Source organism: Pituophis catenifer, unplaced genomic scaffold (assembly GCF_029215685.1).
Source record: "Pituophis catenifer annectens isolate HBS135680 unplaced genomic scaffold, rPitCat1.0.hap2 SCAF_2, whole genome shotgun sequence".
Taxonomy (NCBI): Eukaryota; Metazoa; Chordata; class Lepidosauria; order Squamata; family Colubridae; genus Pituophis; species Pituophis catenifer.
In genome coordinates, this window is record NW_027256882.1 from 40,619,049 (window position 1) to 40,638,200 (window position 19,152).

General features: G+C 43.0%; 1 protein-coding gene across 2 annotated transcripts in view; it reads left to right on the top strand.

The window, feature by feature from the left end:
* ABCF1 (ATP binding cassette subfamily F member 1) overlaps positions 1-19,152 on the top strand; it is a 43,289-nt gene that overhangs the window by 19,135 nt on the left and 5,002 nt on the right. For both annotated transcript variants that reach the window (XM_070936687.1, XM_070936688.1), the window contains exons 12-24: positions 1,858-1,941; positions 2,805-2,927; positions 3,834-3,934; positions 5,293-5,378; positions 6,099-6,238; positions 8,407-8,555; positions 10,217-10,300; positions 11,395-11,519; positions 12,319-12,431; positions 14,136-14,307; positions 17,099-17,173; positions 17,861-17,931; positions 19,000-19,032. In XM_070936687.1, the coding sequence (XP_070792788.1) occupies positions 1,858-1,941; positions 2,805-2,927; positions 3,834-3,934; positions 5,293-5,378; positions 6,099-6,238; positions 8,407-8,555; positions 10,217-10,300; positions 11,395-11,519; positions 12,319-12,431; positions 14,136-14,307; positions 17,099-17,173; positions 17,861-17,931; positions 19,000-19,032 (1,356 nt within the window). The remainder of the gene's footprint in view (positions 1-1,857; positions 1,942-2,804; positions 2,928-3,833; positions 3,935-5,292; positions 5,379-6,098; positions 6,239-8,406; positions 8,556-10,216; positions 10,301-11,394; positions 11,520-12,318; positions 12,432-14,135; positions 14,308-17,098; positions 17,174-17,860; positions 17,932-18,999; positions 19,033-19,152) is intronic.

The window sequence follows — 19,152 nt, forward strand, 5'->3', positions numbered from 1 at the left end:
CTCCCCTCCCCTTTCGCTCCTCTTTATTCCCTATTGGAAGGACCATTCACCATCCACCTGTGGCTTTACTCTTGAGTCGACCCTTGTTCCTTAGCTATTCCCTTCTCCTGGCAGCTCTGCACATGCACACACTGGGAACAGGCTCCAGCTGTTCTTCTGCCCCACTGATGTCCGACTCCGAATGCAGCTGACAACTGTCAGACGGCCCTGGCCCCGTCTCTGCCTCCGACGCAGAGCACTCATCAGAGCCTTCCCCAGACTCCAGGACTGGCCCATGTTCCTCCCCAACCTCCTCACTGTCCAAGTCTGTCACCAGCTCCGCTGGCGGGCCACAACAGTATGATGGGGTAGTGTGGGGTACTTGGAAAGAAAGAGCAGACCTCAGGAACCTGACCTGCAAGGAATGTCAGATGTTTGAAAGCTCTAGAGCTGACACTGCTGCCTTCATTCTCCACCCATGTCAATCATAAACTGGGGAAAATGTCTTAAAATGTTGGTGCAAAATCACGTGAGGAGTGGGGGAGGGTTATTGAGAAATGTAAAGGCATTTTTTAAAGCTTCTGCTCTTTAAAGGTCCCTAATTTCCCCCAAATGTATTTTTTTTTAATAAAGAAAGGGCTATTTTAGTCTTTTCCATTACAGGGACTCCGAACGTGTTACAGAAAAATAGTTTCTGGGGCACCTAGATATCATAGAGATAGCAGGGCGGCCTATTTAATTGCTGCTTCATAAAGCTCTTCATTCTCTCCACCCCCCACCCTCTGCATGGTAGAGCTTTCGCCGGGAGAAGGACTCTCTCTGCTTGGGTGCGCCAGAGCTTGCCTTAACTGAGTTGGGCCATAAATAAAAAAAATATCAAATGGCAAACGGTTTGTTGCATCTCAGGAAGGCACTAAAATGGCACTAGATTCCTAGAGTATTATTCAGTAGTGGCCAAAATTGTGGAAACCTTTTGGGAAAAGTATATTTTCTAAAATTAGCTAATAACACCACTTTTTTGGGGGGAGTAGTGCCATAAAATTATATATCCATGGAAAGATAATTTAATCAAGAATGTAATGCAATAACTTTTATGAAGGATTTGCTATTAGAATAGCAGTTACAATATAAAGAAGAAAAGTGAGACACGTAAAAAAATGAGACATACAAAAAATACCACCATAAAAAAAACGAGATATACAAAAATTATCACCATGTCAGTTAATACTTAGTTGGGTAACCTTTAGCATTAAATACGGCCTTACAATGTCTTTCGATGGAGTGAACCAAGTCTTTTAGTTCTGCAGCTATTATAATGTGAAACCAAGATTGAATGAGTGCTTCTATTAACTGGGTTTCATTGTTGGGTCGCTTCTAACTAACAAGTTTCTTTAGTTGGCTCCATAGATTTTCAATTGGGTTAAGGTCTGGGCTATTCCCAGGCCATTCCAGCAATGGAATAGGATTATCTTGAAACTCCCCCCCCCCAAAAGTGGTGTTATTAGCCATCAAACCTCAAAAATACACTTTTCCCAAAAGGTTTCCACAATTTTGGCCACTACTGTATGTACAAGTGAGTCAGTCTGTGAATCTGGGATTTAAACAGGAATCCTAGCAATCAGTGCACTTTCTAGTAAGATTGGAACGATTGCATAGAAATGTCTCCTCCCTCACCTAAGACAAGTCACTTGTGGTCCCAATAGAAGTTGAAACAGCCAAGTAGTCAAAGCAGCCTACTGAAGTAAGATTGAGCCCTGGAGATGACATGATGGGGCTTAATTCCTCATCCAAGCTCCACAAAGATTTCACAGTAAACTCTCTTGATCCCCACATGATCATGTTTGGCTACCGTGAACTGGATTCCTTTCAACTCTGTAGCCATCGGAGGAAGAAGAGGAGAAGAAGGAAGATGATCCCTATGCGAACCTCAGCAAGAAGGAGAAGAAGAAACTCAAGAAACAGGTTAGATGTGGTCCTCCAGAGGAGGCCAGCTATTGCCTCCAACTTTTTGTGACTTTGCTTGACTGCAGTCATATCACATATTCTTTTTGTATACTCTTATTCTCTTCTCCCCTTTTTACAAGGGAAGGTAGAAATAAATCTCACTGCAGTTGAGATCGGGAATAAACTCTGAGGTGAAATCTATCCAAAGTAACTTGCAGGACATTAGAAATTGTACTAGAAACATGAATCCCTAGATCCCATCTGATGAGGAAATGAAAAAAATGGATTCCTATAGCTTCATTTCCTCATCGGATGGAGCCTTAGGAGGTGCGTGTCTTCTGTTGTGATGCCTCCTTTTTGGAATGAAACACCCCCAGCCAAACATTGGATGCTCCTGATCCTTTTCGCCTTCAGGAAAGCTTTTAAAATCAGTTTTTTGCCCAGGTGTTGGGTCAAGACAATAGATGACCTTGTCTTCCAGAAGGTGAAATGTATCTGACTGTTGTCTGATACACTGGTTAGAGGCTTCATGTTTTCATATTTTGTCTGGTGGTTTACTTAATTGTTCCCTGTTTGATTTATACTGGATGCACAGTGCCCAAAAATTAGGTGCCCAATTATATGAATTGGGCAGTTATATATAATAGACTTACTAGCTCAGCGCCGATATGGCTTGGTGGGTCTGAATGGGTAGGTGTCTTTTATTACAATGATTTTACAAATGCTATAATGTTTCCTGAACCAAGAGTATTGTGAAACAGTTCACAATGATAAAGTATTGCAGTTTTAACTTCTGATCTTCAAGAGAGCACATCTCGGAAAGCAGCATATCACGTGAGACCGTCAAATGATCTGATTTGAGCCTTCCTTTGCTCCACCAGCTGGAGTTTGAGCGGCAGGTGGCAACCTTGAAAGCAGCCAACGCGGCTGAGAACGATTTCTCAGTGTCCCAGGCAGAAATGACCTCGAGACAAGCCATGTTGGAAAATGCCTCAGATATCAAGGTACCCCCAGTCTTATTCCACACTCACCTCCATTTTGCTTCTCTGGCTCTTCAGTCTTCTACGTTTCACTGGTCTCCTTTGCTTTATATATCAGCTGCAGGTTTTTTTATTCCTTTCTCTCATTGGCATTGTGACTCGAGGGAAGCAATCATTATATTTTTGAGAATTGTAGAATTCTGCACGTTCAGGATTGTAAATAAATAAGCTTTGGCTTTTTAAAAAAGAATCTTTTAAAAAACTTCCTAAAAAGTGACAACAATAATAATTTCTCAATTTTTCTCAGTCTTCCGTAAGAGTACAGTTAGTTCTTGACTTAACAACTGTTTATTTAATGACTATTCAAAGTTACAACGGTACTGAAAAAAGTGACTTATGACCGTTTTTCAAACTTACGACCGTTGCAGCATCCCCATGGTCATATGATCAAAATTCAGGTGCTTGGCAATTAGTTCATATTTATGACGGTTGCAATGTCTTGGGATCAGCTTTTGCAACCTTCTGACAAGCAAAGGCAATGGGGAAGCCAGATTCACTTAACAACCGTGTTACTAACTTAACAAAAGCTAGTTTCACTTAACAAATGTGGCAAGAAAAGTCATAAAATGGGACAAATGTTTCACTTAGCAACATAAATTTTGGGCTCAATTGTGGTCGTAACTCGGAGATTATCTGTAAGTGCAGGTAAATTGTGACATCTTTGCTTAGCATGGGGGTGTTCTGTACTTTGTCACAAATACCTTCCAGGCTGATCCCTAAAATGATGAAAGCAATAAAATGCAACCTTGGGACCATCCAGAGTTAAAAAAAAAAACAAAAAAACAGATCCAGTGGGTAAAACAAGTTTAACCCACCCACCCACCCCCCAAAAAAATCCCCACTCTTAATATTCTTCATTTTTTATTACAGTTGGAGAAGTTTAGCATCTCAGCTCATGGAAAAGAATTGTTTGTCAATGCAGATTTATATATTGTAGCTGGGCGTCGATATGGCTTGGTAGGCCCGAATGGGTAGGTATATTTTATTATAATTCATTACACAAATTTTGTAATGCCTCCTGAACAAAAGTATTGGGAAACAGATAAAAAATCTAAAAAGTGTACCCTAACAATATAGGGAGACCATGTTTTAGTGGATTAATTGGGAGGACTTGGTGTCCAATAATAAATTTCTGAGAGGTTGCAGAGCCCATAGTGATTTTCATCATTTAGGTAATATTTCTATCTGTTTGTTTGTTTATTTAGAAAATTTATATAGCTGCCTACTCACTTGCAGTGACTATAGACAGTACAGAAAAGGGGGAAAAAACCCACCCTCCCCACAATAATACACAATCAAATCTGCCATTTGATGGGTTCCATCCCACTCTGGGTTCCCTAGACCCACTGGCAAAACCACGTTATCAGGACCTTCCAAAAGAGTGTCAGAGTGGAGCCCAGTCTAATTTCCGGAGGGATGATGCTCCAGGGGGAGGGAGCCAACATGGAGAAGGCCCTTCTTCTGGGTCCCACCAGATGTATCTCCTTGGAGGACGGGACTCGCAACATTCCTTGCTTCCCCGCTCTAGTGGGTTGGTTGGATGTGACCAGCAAGAGACGGTCCCTCAGATAACACATTTGACAAGCAGAAATTTATTCCTCCAATTTTTCTACCGATAAGGCGTGGAAGAAGAGAAAGGTCTTCAACAGGCATCTAAAACATTTAATAGTAGTAGATACCTCACAAATTAGAGATGAGAATGTGTTACTTCTGGAATCTCTACTGTTTTATTTGATTACTCCAACATTTGAAAAATAAATGTTCTGATTGTAATTTGTCCGATACTAATATCTTGCCAATATTTTATCTTGCCAATATTTGTCAAGGGACGCAGTGGCTCAGTGGCTAAGACGCTGAGCTTGTCGATCGAAAGGTCGGCAGTTCAGCAGTTCGAATCCCTAGTGCCGCGTAACAGAGTGAGCTCTCGTTACTTGTCCCAGCTTCTGCCAACCTAGCAGTTCGAAAGCACGTAAAAATGCAAGTAGAAAAATAGGGGACCACCTTTGGTGGGAAGGTATCAGCGTTCCATGCGCCTTTGGCGTTTAGTCATGCCAGCCACATGACCACGGAGACGTCTTTGGACAGCGCTGGCTCTCTGGCTTTGAAACAGAGATGAGCACTGCTCCTTAGAGTCAGGAATGACTAGTATATATGTGCGAGGGGAACCTTTACCTTTACCTAATATCTTGCTAGGAAAACCACTTTGAAAGGGGAAGTGGGTAGATTGTGTTTCTCCTCATGCCACCCTTCCATAATCCAAAATACTTGGGAGAGGCTTTGATGGTCAACTCCAGTACCTCTTCCATCTGATTTCTATTGTTCTTTTTAGGAAGGGCAAAACCACTTTGTTGAAACATATCGCTAACCGGGCGTTGAGCATCCCTCCCAACATTGATGTGCTGCTCTGTGAACAAGGTAAAAGAACAACCGGGGGGGGGGGGGGGGACCAGCTACGCAACTCTTGGGCTCATTGGTCCCTTTCTTTTAGGAGGTGGGAAAGAAATTAAAACTCCTATGTTGCTGGGCTGATGGGGTTTGAAATCTAGCACAGTTGGAGAGTGCCCGGTTATAGCATGCCGATCAGTCTGGTATCGTTTATCTTAAGCAGGGAGACTTTCTATTGTTTCTCACTTTAGACCAGGCCTCTCCAAACTTGGCAACTTTAAGACTTGTGGACTTCAACTCCCAGAATTGCCAGCATGGCTGGCTAAGGAATTCTGGGAGCTGAAGTCCACAAGTTTTCATGTTGCCAGGTTTGGAGACCCCTGCTTTTAGACCTTTGCAATTCAGGAAACCAGTGACTTTCAGGAACTTGTGAACCAGCCCCATAATCTTTGTTTAAATGTGACATGAAGCTCAGATTTTCTGATTGTTAGTCAGTTCTCTTGGTTGCCCAGTTTCCCCATCACTTAATGACATTAAAATCCATAAAAAAAAATAACCCACTGCATGTGGAAGACAAGCACATTATTTGTCTTTATTACCAGGATTTGGTATGCAAGGATTCAAAAATATTTTCCCTTTGTTTAAAAAGTTCTTAGCCTTTCATAAAAATTGTGCTATTAGACCTAATGATACCCTGTTTATCCAGATTATCTTCTTTCCATTTTCTCCTCCTCTGCTTGTTCCTCACAGAGGTTATTGCGGATGAGACTCCAGCAGTCCAAGCTGTGCTCAAGGCTGACACCAAGCGACTGAAGCTGTTGGAGGAAGAGAAACATCTGCAGGCACAGCTGGAGAAAGGGGATGATGCAGCAGCAGAGCGCCTGGAAAAGGTATTCAGGAACCACGGTGGGCTTTTTACACTTGGTGTGGGAACGGTTCCCACATGATTCATAGGCAGGTAGTCCTCAATTTACAACTAATTCACTTAGCAATTGTTCGAAGTGACAACCGACCACCCCAGCTCTGCTTATGACCAAGATTTGAACTTCCAGCACACGGGTGTCAAACTCACAGTGTCACGTTGACGTCACATCATGTTTTGTGATGTTTTCCAAACTTATGGAGCTGGGGTGGGCATGACCTATGTGTGACGCATCCGGCCCGCGGGCCGCCAGTTTGACACCCCTGTTCTAGCAGCTCACTTCCGCAGTTCAGCAACTGGCCCACATTTTTGACCATTTGTACCACCCTGTGGTCACATGGCCACAATTTATAAGGTTTTTTTGCTGGAAATCACCATTTATCGTATTTTTCGGAAAAAAGACACACTCCCCCCCCCCCCCCCCAAAAAGAGGCTGAAAATTTGGGTGCATCTTATACTCCGAATGTAGCTTTTTTGAAGCTTTTTTTCAGCCGTAATGAGGTGCTAGCGAGTAAAGCGATCTCTGTGCTTTGCCTGCTCCCTCCGACTCTCAGCTGTGTTTAGAAGCTTTTTTTCAGTGAAGCGATCTTCTGGGCTTTGCCTGCTCCCTCCGACTCTCAGCTGTGTTTTAGAAGCTTTTTTTCTTCAGCCCTAACGAGGTGCTAGCAAGTGACGCGATCTCCGTGCTTTGCCTGTTTTTCTCATTGCTTCTCTCTCCAAAGATCAGTTGTGCTTTAGAAGCTGTTTTTTATCCCTAAGCAGGGGATAAAAAGCACACGCTCAAAACCAGCAATGTGCTGAAACTGACCAGATTAAGGACGCTAGCCAGGTGAATACCTGGTAGGCAGATTTTTTTTTTCCTATTTTCCTCCCAAAAAACTAAGCTGCATCTTATACTCCAGTGCGTCTTATACTCTGAAAAATATGGTACTTCTGGTTTCTAGCAAAAAACACCCATTGTGGATAACAGATTCCCATAGCAACTGTGGCAGTTCATTTAGTCCCTCCTTAGCCATGAAAGCTAGCTGGGTGACTTTGGGCCACTTCATCTCTCTCAACCCAACTTACCTCAGACGATTGCAATTTTGGGAAAAATAGGAGGAGGAAGACATATTGGATATGTTCGCCACCTTGAGGTGTTTCTGAACATAATAGGCAGGTTATTAAATTTTCATGACTGTTGGAACAATTGACCAGTGGAATAACTTGCCTCCAGAAGTCGTGAATGCTCCAACATTGGAGGCTTTTAAGAATTTAATTTAATTTAATTTAATTTAATTTAATTTAATTAATTCAATTTATATGCCGCCCCTCTCCGAAGACTCAGGGCGGCTCACAATACATTTTAAAAAATCATTATAAAAAAACATTTAAAAGTTAAAAACATTAAAAACTCATTCACGCCATTCATGGCTGGATCTCACCATATCACAAGAGCGAGATCAACGGCTCCAGGCCTGCCGGAAAAGCCAGGTCTTCACTGCTTTTCAGAAGGCCAATAGGGTGGGGATGGTCTGGACCTCAGGAGGTAACTGGTTCCAGAGAGCTGGGACAGCCACAGAGAAGGCCCTCCCCTGCGGGCCCGCCAGCCGGCATTGTTTAGCTGATGGGACCCGGAGGAGACCAACTCTGTGGGATCTTACAGAGTAAGAAGAGATTGGACAACCGTTTGTCTGAAATGTTATAGGGTTTCCTGCCTGAGCAGGGGGTTGGACTAGAAGACCTCCAGGTTCCCTTCCAACTCTGTTAATTCAATTCAATTCTAAATAAATAAATAGCAGCTTTAAGCCTTGCTGGGCCAGTTTGGTACCTCTGTGATGAGGAGACAGAGTGTCTCTCAACATCAGTTGCAGGGAATATGAAACGGGCAGGGTTTTTTTTCATAATACTGTGGGCATCAGTTGAACCGCTCCAGGGAAAATGCTGGACTAAGTAATCCAATCATTTCCCAACCAGGTGGCCTCAGATATGTTGAGACTGCAACTCTCAGAACCTTCTAAGGTTTTTAGGGAATTTGAATAGAAAATTCTAATAGAATTGAAGAACCCGTCTCCATCCTATCCTAACCCTGACCTTAGCTGTAGCATCTGGAACAGCCTGATGTTCTAATATGCCCTTCCCATTCTTCACTGCCAGGTCTATGAGGAACTGCGGGCTACGGGAGCAGCAGCAGCAGAGGCCAAAGCTCGGAGAATCCTGGCTGGGTTGGGCTTCAACCCTGAGATGCAGAATAGGCAAACTAAGAAATTCTCAGGAGGTTGGCGCATGAGGGTCTCCTTGGCCAGGTAATTGTTGAAAGCTGAATATCAGCCAGAGGGATGGAAAATAACGTCGTAACTAACTACTCCAAAGCAATCTTATCTGGTCCACCACTTTCCTTACGTTAGTCCATCCTAATCTGGTTCCCTCCAGATGGCTGGAGATGATGAACACTGCATTTTAACACATCTGGGGAAGACCAGTTTGGGAAGACCTTCTGCTAGGTAGACTCTATTTTGGGCTTGATAAGAAGCATCTTCCAAACCCCGGTTGGTCTTTCTAAAACTAATGGGAGAGATATTGTGCTGGTTTAGAGTGGTTGGTTTCACATGGCAACCAAATCCAAAACAAAAGAAGCCATTTTATGGCTTCGTATCCAATCCATAACTTCCAGTTATTTTTTTTTTGAGAGAGAAAAAAGACCCTAATATAACTCTACATATATCAGTAAGTTTGTGATGATTGATAATAACCATTTGGGAATAATTGCTTTAGGTAGATTGCCCCGATTGGCTCAAATGTTCAGACTCAGCTTAAGAAAGCTTTGTTAATTCACAATAGTAATTTAAAAAGTACCTTAGCTGAAATGGATTGCCATTAATTTCCTCTTCCTGATTGCAACCGAGCATGCATTTGATAAACTAATGTTTCCATGGTGGCGCAGTGCAGTACTGCAGGCTATTTCTGCTGACTGCCGGCTGACTGCAATTTGGCAATTTGATCCTCACCAGGATCAAGGTTGACTCAGCCTTCCATCCTTCCGAGGTCGGTAAAATGAGGACCCAAATTATTGGGGGCAATTTGCTGACTCTGTAAACCACTTAGAGAGGGCTATAAAGCATTGTGAAGCGGTATATAAGTCTATGTGCTATTGCTATTGCTTTTCATCTTGCCTCTAATACTTTTCTTCTCCCCCATCCCTGCCTCTCCTTAAATGTCTGTAGAGATTTTCAGTCATCCAGGTCATGGTTTTCCCAAAGGTGCTTTTTCAGGAGGCAACTGGTCTTCCTTGTTTTTTCTTTTTGAAGATATTTCTCTTCTCATCCAAGAAGCTTCTTCAGCTCTGACAGGATAGTGGGGAATAGAAGGATTTATATTCCTTGCAGATAGCTGGTCATTTGCATCCTTTTAGAGGGTCATTGAAGCACTTGGAGGTTTATCAGAGTCCTGAGGGTCACCTGAGTGGTGCTCCTGATTCCTGTAGTCTGCAGTTTTTTCTCTGGAAATCCATTCCTACTCCCACACCATTCAAACGGTGTTCATCCCAAATTGTATTTTACAGACTTTTAGCTCTACAGACATCTGTAGAGAATATAAATCCTTCCATTCCTCACAATCCTGTCAGAGCTGAAGAAGCTTCTTGGATGAGAAGTGAAACGTCTTCAAAGAAAAAAACAAGAAAGTCCATTTGCCTCCTGAAAAAGCACCTTTGGGACTCTCCTTAAATGGATTTCTTTTTTGCTGGTTGCTGGACTTGAGATTCTATAGCATTTCTTCTATGTTGCTTCTGCTCAGTAAGGCATTAGCATCCTTTGTGCTCTGCTCCCTCACCGCTTCTGTCTCCTTCCTCGAGTCTCAGTTACAAGTAGTCCTCAAATTACAACAGAGCGCTTACTGACCATTCAAAGTTATGACGGACTGATAAAATGGGACTTCTGACCTGATCATTTCTTTTTCTTTTTTTCAGAGCCCTGTTCATGGAGCCCACATTGCTGATGCTTGATGAACCTACCAATCACTTGGATCTCAATGCAGTCATCTGGCTTAATAAGTAAGTCACCAGCTAAGCATACTGGGGAAGAGAAGGACAGTTGCTCTGGCTTTAAGTCTCCTTCAAGTTATGGGACATTGTTACGGAGCAGATAAATACCTTGGCAAAATCCCAGAAGAACATATTAAGGATGTATGTCTGGGCCACATGTTAAATGATCTGTAAACAAAACTTCTTTTATTTTTATCTTTTTTTTTCTTTTAATGACACTGGCATTGGTTCTAGCAGCATGTAAAGAGATTGTGCACACATTTGCAAAATGTATAATATATTATTACATGCAACCTTTTGTTCTATTAAATCAATTTCTAACGTGCCTTTCCATCTGTCAACAGACTTGGGGCAACTATCAGCACAGTATGATAGTATTTAAAAACAAACATATATATTTGAAAATTGTGCCAAATATACAGATGCTAATACTTTACCTGAATGAAACAGAAATAATGAAATGTATCCCTTAATTATTCTCTTTTCTTTAACACTACCTGCACCATTCTCATATTTACATTCTCAGTCACATACACATAACTCGGGCTGAGAGGAGTTAAGAGTTACTGAAGTCAATCCTAACGTACTACAGCCCACTCTTTGTTTAGCGACTATCTCGGTGACATTTACAAATGCAACAGTAATAAATCATAATTTTTAAAAAATCATTATTCAACCAAGGTGTCTGACAACAAAAGCCTTCAGTGTAAAACTGATTAAAATCTGGCCAGTTTCAGGCAGTAGCTGAGGGTTCTAATGAATTAAGACCACAGAGCTGAGGTAAATTAATTTAATTTACCCTTAGCCTTTTTTCGGGCCACACTGCACCATGGAAAAAAGCAGCTCATGAAGAGATATGGCTTGAATATCTGTCCACCCTACAAGGAGTCAAAAAAGAGGAAAAAAAATGTCTAGGCACAAGACACTGTGAGAGAGGTTTTGTCTAAATGAGATACCAGCAATCAGTGATCTTCACATCTCTCAAGCTAGTGTTCAGTTAGTGACCATTCCACTTAACAACCAAGTGTGGTTGCTGAAAAAGGAGAGGCTGAAGTAGTTGTTGTAGCTGTTGTTATTTTAATTCCCTTCTGTTCTTCTTTCAGCTATCTCCAGACATGGAAGAAAACCCTGCTCATTGTTTCCCACGACCAGGGATTCTTGGATGATGTGTGTACAGATATCGTCCACTTGGACATGCAGAAACTTTTCTACTACCGGGGAAACTACAGTGAGTGGTGATAAGGGTAGGGACTTTGTGAGATGGATATCCATATAAATCTAAATAAAATAAAGAAAGAAAGTGACAAATACAAGAACAAGGGAACCCAGCTGGCAAAGCACATAAAATATATACTTGGATTCATAATGTGAAAAATCTGTATATCAAGCCACAGAGTTTGAATGTTTGTTTTTAAAATCAATTTTAAAGGTATATAATGGCAGATTTACTTGTTTTACTGCAGAATCAGGGCCATTGTCCATTAACAAGTAGAAATCTGCCTGGAGGATCCAATCTGGGTCGGTCACCAGACCAGAGATTTAGTCTTCCAAGCTTTCAGACTCGTTGCTGGAGCTCATCCTCAGGGAAATTCTATATAGCAGAGTGTCAACAGGAGTGCTGATTTACCTCCAGCTTATCAGGTACTTAGCCGGTGAGGGCTTGGCAGACCAAGGAAACAACAGCCAACAACTTAATAGCCAGCCATCAACACCTCAATCAACATCTAAAAAGCCACATACAACAGGCACTATATAAATACCACACATAGAATAGCACACACTCTGCAAGAGAGAAGTTCCCTGAAGATGGGCTCCAGCATCGAGTCCAAAAGCTTAGAAGAGCAAACTTCTGGTCCCAGTGACTGACCCAAATTGGATCCTGCAACATTATCCTGAGGCACGTATATCCACCTTCATTTGTGAGAAATCTGCCTCTTCCTTTGTTCAGTGATACCAAGCTGTGCAGTAAGGTGGGGATGGAGAAATAGGCTTACCTCAGGATTGTATTTTGTCACGTTCCCCGGCAGTGACCTTCAAAAAGATGTATCAGCAGAAACAGAAGGAGCTGCTCAAACAGTATGAGAAGCAAGAGAAGAAGCTCAAAGACCTGAAGGCCGGGGGAAAGTCGACAAAACAAGCAGTAAGTGTCTAGCTGTGCCAAGGTAGAGGACTTGCTGGCCAGAAATGTTGTGCAATTACTGTTTTCTCTGGGCTTCCTCTTAGCTCAGGGGTCGGCAACCTTAAACACTCAAAGAGCCACAAAGATCCTAACTGGAAGCCCCTGTTCAATTCTGGAGCCAACCGGAAGTCCGGTTCCCCCATCATAGTCTCCTCCTAGTGTGGCATCCTTTTTCCTCCGCTGACTGGAAGTCGGTTTCCCCACCAGAGTCTCCTCTTAGTGTGGCATCCATTTTCCTCTACCTGTCCTAACTGAAAGCTCTATCAATTGTGGAGCTGACCAGCAACAGGGAGCCACAGCAGAGGGATGAAAGAGCCACATGCAGCTCCAGAGCCTCGAGTTGCTGACTTTTGTCTTAGCTGAAGTGACTTTTGAGGAAGCAGGACAGTTATGCTGAATTAAATCTTCAGTCCTAAAACACGGCAGAATTTTGCTTCATCTGTGCTTGTTGGTATTCTGACATCCTATCTTAATTGAGAATGCTAACTAATACAGCTGTGCCCTGTTTAATCTGGGATACACCCTGTAACCCCTTCTGACTATACTAGCAGAATATAGATAGTCTTCATGATTGGAATTAACAACATGCCAGTTGTTAAACAGGTGGTAATATGACCCAACCTCATTGGTCATATGATGACCTGCTTAACAGAGGTGGATTTCAGCAGGTTCTGACCAGTTCTGGAGAACCGGTAGCGTAAATTTTGAGTAGTTCGGAGAACCGGTAGTAAAAATTCTGACTGGCCCTGCCACCATCTATTCTCTGCCTCCCAAGTCCCAGCTGATCGGGAGGAAACGCTTTATTTCTATTTTAGAGAGTCATAAATTATGGTCATGTGACTGGAAAACTTCAAATGATCTGAAAACGAAGGCTAGTTGCGGAGTGTGATCACCAAAATGTGATCACGTGACTGCAGGGGGGACGGGACCTCGTCACAAGTGCTCTGGGTCATAAGTACCTTTGGGGGAGGGAGGGGTGTCATCATTTCAAAGAGCCTTGGTGGCGCAGCAGACTAAAGTGCTGTTAAATAGCACCAGCTGCCTGCAATTACTGCAAGTTCAATTCTCACCAGGCTCAAGGTTAACTCAGCCTTCCATCCTTTCGAGGTAGGTAAAATGAGGACCCGGATTGTGGGGGCAATAAGCTGACTTTGTATAAAAAAAAGAACACTGCTTAGGGGAGGGCCGAAAGCCCTACTAAGCAGGTATATACAAAAGTATGAAAGCTATTGCTTAACGCATTGTAAACTGCCCTGAGTCTCCAGAGAAGGGCGGCATATAAATCGAACCAATAAATGAATGAATGAATGAATGAATGAATGGTTGGTAAGCAACCGGTCACAAGTCAAGGAGTACCTGTAGGACAGGGGTGTCAACGTCAAGGCCCCGGGGCCGGATCCTGGATGTAAGACATCCAGGTTTCTACCTGTTGGAGATTGGCAGAGATCATCCATGAGAAGAGCTTGTTCCCACTCTGTCAGAAATCCTGAGTCCTGCCCGTTTGGTGCCGTCAGAATTCCTGCCACGGTTTTCAACACTCACTAAAGAAAAAAACATTCTAATTTTTTGAAAAACATGTTCCTATCGCCCCTCTGTCTCCCCTCCGTGCCCCAAAGAAAAGAAGGACAGCCTGTTCCTCTTGTAACCTGTCTTTGCTTGGTCCAGGAAAAGCAGACCAAGGAGGCCCTGACGCGGAAGCAGCAGAAATGTCGCAAGAAGAACCCGGATGAGGAATCCAACGAGGCCCCCGAGCTCCTGAAACGGCCCAAGGAATACACCGTGAAATTCACCTTTCCTGACCCACCGCCTCTTGCCCCACCCATTCTGGGCCTTCACGGTAGGGCTTCTCCTTTTGCAGGGCAAATTGTAATGAAGGGGTTGTTGTAGCCCACCAGTGGCCTGTGGAGCGGGCAGCAGAGTCAACAACAGTGAGGCGGTTGGGGAGGAACATGGGCCAGCCCTGGGGGCTGGGGAAAGCTTGGGCAAGAGGTCTGTGTCGGAGGCAGAGAGAGGGAGTTAGACAGCAGTGCGTCAGAAGAAGAGTTGAAGCCTGTTCCCAGTGTGCGCATGCACAGAGCTGCCAGAAGACAAGAACAACTCAGAAAGCAGGATCGACTCGGGAGTAAAGCCACACCTTGGAGGTGATTGGCCCCTCCCATAGGAAACAAAAGAGGAGTGAACAGAGAGGGGGCTTTTGCAGGAAACAATTCGTTCAGTCAGTTGTTGCCAAAGTGGAAAGTTCTGTTCGTGACTTTAAAAGACTCTGTGCCAAGTTTTGCCTTGTCCACGGTTGGATACTAGTTATCTGGCAGCTTGCCAAACGAGAGAAGGTATGTTGAGAAATATTCCTTTGAAAAACTGTTTGGACAAACCTTGCTGACTGTGAATGAACGTAATTCACCGTCATGTAAATAAAAGGGGTTTTGCCAGGAGCAATTCCTGCCTCCTGCTTGTTAAGGGAGCCTAAGTCAGAACAGGGGTGTAAGGGAAGGATTAGGAGCCTGAAGAAGAGTGAGTGGGTTCTTTTTTTAAAATTTGATTTGATTTATATGCCGCCCTTCTCCGGAGACTCAGGGTGGCTTACAATGCGTTAAGCAATAGCCTTCATCCTTTTGTATATTTATACAAAGTCAGCTTATTGCCCCCACAATCCGGGTCCTCATTTTACCTACCTCGAAAGGATGGAAGGCTGAGTCAACCTTGAGCATGGTGAGATTTGAACTTGCAGTAATTGCAGGCAGATGATGTTAATAACAGTGCTTTAGTCTGCTGCGCCACCAGGACTCTTGGGAAAAATAAAAAAACCTCTTATCAATTGTTCTGAACTCTGTTTCCTCCTCCTTCAAGCATTAGAGCGGAGAGAGGAAAGTTTAATTTCTGGCTGTTGCTAAACTACAATTCCCAGTGTCCTTTGCTCTGACCAGGCTGGGCATCTACAGGAGAGGAAGTTGAGCCCTTATACCTGGCAGCCATGTGATTTAAGTTCCTGCCTTGGTTTTTGCTGATCCCAGATGGCTGGGACAGGATTTTGCCCATGGATTTGCTAATGAATGGAGAAATAACTGGGGGAGATTGACATTGTTTCTTAGCTTCCCTGCTGCTAGAAACCTGGAGCAATAAGAAGAGTGTCTGCGTGTATCAAGGATTCTGTCTATAAGATGAGCATATAGTTTAGTCCCTGACTTACGATCGTAATGGAGCCTGCTTATTATTTTTCTCAAGTCATGACAGTTGTAAAGTGGATCACCCATATGACTGACCTGATTTTTTGACAGTTTTTATGATAGTTGTTAAGCGGATACCACATTAAGCAAATTCATTGCACGCTATGGAGTTTTGCCGAAAACCTGAAGTCTAAACCAGTTTTCAGCAAAAGTGTTGTAAATAGCAGTCACGTGACTATTGCCCACAGCAAACAGCCGTAAATGCAAGCCAATTGCCAAGCAACTGTACTGTGGTCACATGATTGGGGAGGGTGGGTGTCGGAACTTCAGAACCCGGTTGTAAGTACCTTTCGGGGGTGGGAGTCCGTTAGCACTTCGGTTGTATTGGAATTGATGGGATGAGAGATCAGACACTATAGCCGTGATGGCGAACCTGTGGCACGCGTGCGCTGTCACCAGCTGCTCTTCTGGTTTCCGGTGTGCATGTGGTCAGCTGGTCTTCGCAAGTGCCAAAAAAACTGCCAAAAACAGCCTGTTTTTGGCCATTTTCCGGCCAAAAACTGCCCTGAAAATGGCCCGAAAAACAGCCTGAAAACAGGTATTATTATTATTGGGAGTTTTAAATTGTCTCGGGCAAAAATTATTTAATTAGGTTTTAATCATGTTTTAACTTTCGTATTTATGTGTTTTATTTTGTGCCTGTTCACCGCCCTGAGTCCTTCAGGAGTAGGGCGGTATACAAATTTAATGGGGAAAAAAAAAAAAGGCATGCACATGCTGGCCAGCTGGTCTTCGGGTTTCCGGCACTCCGTTCTGGACAGCACGTGCGTTCTGGTTTGCGCACTTGGTGCCATTAAGGTTCGCCATCACTGCACTATAGGATAGCAGTCGATGTAGTCTCCTGGTTTAGAATTCCTAAAGATTTCTTTTTATGTTGCTTTCCCAGCATGTTTGTAGCTAGTAGCCCTTGCTCAGAGGGAGAAGCTGCCTTCAAAATGGCTGCAACACATACACACTGCATGCCAGGGAGAATTTTCAGGGGGGGGGGAAGCTGGCGGCATCTTCAACAGATTGTGGCAAGTTTGCAGCACTTTTCAGGACATATGGTACTGATCTCTTTAAGATTTCATTATCTGCTAAGGATAGGGCTCCCAGGGCAGCTTGTATACAATCTGTGGGTCGGTTCAAAGCCAATCACGAGCCTTTGCTTTGAGACTCTCAGTCCAGAACTCAGGATCAAAAAATGGGATTAGGAAGGTGAGCTAAAAAAAAAATCCCAACAACCTCATTTCAAATTCTAATTGTTCAATCGAAGCTCTGCTATTTTAACCAGCTGAGCTGATTTTTTTTTTCCAGACTGGCTGTTACTTGCTGTTGTTCTATCTAAACTTTACTTTTGTGTTCTCAAGAAAACATTTCCCCACCCCCCCCCTTTTGATCTTTATCTCTTTGCTTCTCTTTTAGCCGTGGACTTCAGTTACGAAGGACAGAAGCCCCTTTTCAAAAATTTGGACTTTGGAATTGACATGGAATCACGAAGTAAGTGATGTGGAAGGAGAGAAGGTCAAGTTTTCACGCTGACAGACTTCTGCATACGGGTTTCATTTGTGTTTCTTGGTTTCTGAGAGGGAAATCCTCACCAGGAGTTTCTCCTTTTAAAAAATTTAAAAGCGCTGCGGCTGGGAAAAGTCACTTCTGGCTCCTGCTTTTGATTTAGCCCTCAACTTACCACCGCAAGCGAGACCAAAATTTCCATGGCTAAACAAGACCGTTGTTAAGCAAGTTTGTCCCATTTTACGACCTTCCCTCCCACACTGCAGTGAACACTGCACTGAATCACTGCAGTTGTTTAAGTTAGTAACCCAGTTGTTAAGTGAATCTGGCTTCCCCTTTGAATTTGCTTGTCAGGAGGTCGCAAAGGGGGATCAGGTGACCCTGGGATACTTCAACCATCATAAATATCAGACAGTGGTCAAGCATTTGAATTTTGATCACGTGACCAGAGGGGTGCTTCAACGGTCATAAGTGTGAAAAATGGCCATAAGTCACTTTTTTCCAGTGCTGCTGTAACTTAGAATGGCCACTAAAGAAATGATCATCATTCGAGGACTACCTGTATTGAAAGATGGCGGGGGGGGGGATGTCAGATTCTTTAAAACTTTATGTGCCTGGTACCATCTTGTTTCTAATAATAATCCCTTCTCTTCCCTTTTTCCTGCCTCTCAGTCTGTATCGTGGGCCCCAATGGGGTAGGGAAAAGTACACTACTATTGCTGTTAACCGGGAAGCTTACACCGGTAAGTACCATCTGTTCAAACTTTGGCTTCTCTTGGTGTGGATTGTCCTCCTGAGATTTCCTTTTCTCTGTTTTTGGGCCCTTTTTGACCGAGCCCTAGATGAGTGCAAGTGATTATTGGGGGAAGATTTTAGGATGAGTCCATGAAAAATGACTTCTCTTTAATCTGATAGGATAGAATAGAATTCTTTATTAGCCAAGTATGATTGGACACACAAGGAATTGTGTAAACAAGGTGTTTATGTTCTCAGTGTATATAAGGAGAATAAAATACATTCATCAAGAATAAAAAGATACAACACTTAGTGATAGTCAAGGTTACTAATAAGCTATTAAATCGTACTAGGAAACAAATAAAAACAATATAATTGAAAGATACAAGCAACATGGTTATAGTCGTAAGTGGGAAGAGATAGATACTAGTAAGGAAGAGACGAATAATAGTAATACAGTCTTAGTAAATTATTCGACAGTGTTGTGGGAATTACCGTATTTTTCAGAGTATTAGTTTTAATTAGTTTTTTGGGGGGGAATAAAAAAAAAGCTGATTGGTGGGTGGATTGGCCTCCTGGAATACCCCCAATCAGCTCTTCCCAGAGGTGAATTTTAGCAACAGGTTTCTTGGTTGTGAGCTCTGTGCCTTGCTTTTTTTTGCTTTTTTTTTTTTTCTGCCTCTGAAAGCCTCTGAAACAGAGCTTCAGGCAAAAAGCCTCTGAAGCTCTGTTTGGGGGGCTTTTTTTCTGAAGCTCTGTTTGGAGGCTTTTTTTTTTCTTGAAGCTCTGTTTGGGAGCTTCTTTTCTGAAGCTTCGTTTCTGATGCTTTTTTCAGCCTCTGAAACCTGTTTGAAAAGCTGGGCGGGGCTACATTTGGAGTATAAGACGCATCCAGATTTTCACCCTCTTTTTTTTGGGGAAAAAGGTGTGTCTTATACTCTGAAAAATATGGTAGTTGTTAATTGCAATTAACTAATTAATTAATTAATTGTTAATTAATTAGTTGTTGATTGCAAGGGAAGAGAACCAAAGCAATGCTAACTTCCTGTTTATTTTTTTTCTTGTCATCTTTCCAGACCAGAGGAGAAATGAGGAAAAACCACAGGCTAGTAAGTATTGGTGAGATTTCAAATGGGATGTGGTGGGAAGGCAGTGTACAATTTGAATGGGGGGGTGGGATGTCCTATACTGGAGTGGAAAGCAGAGCTAGCGGTCAGGGTAGGAAGTCT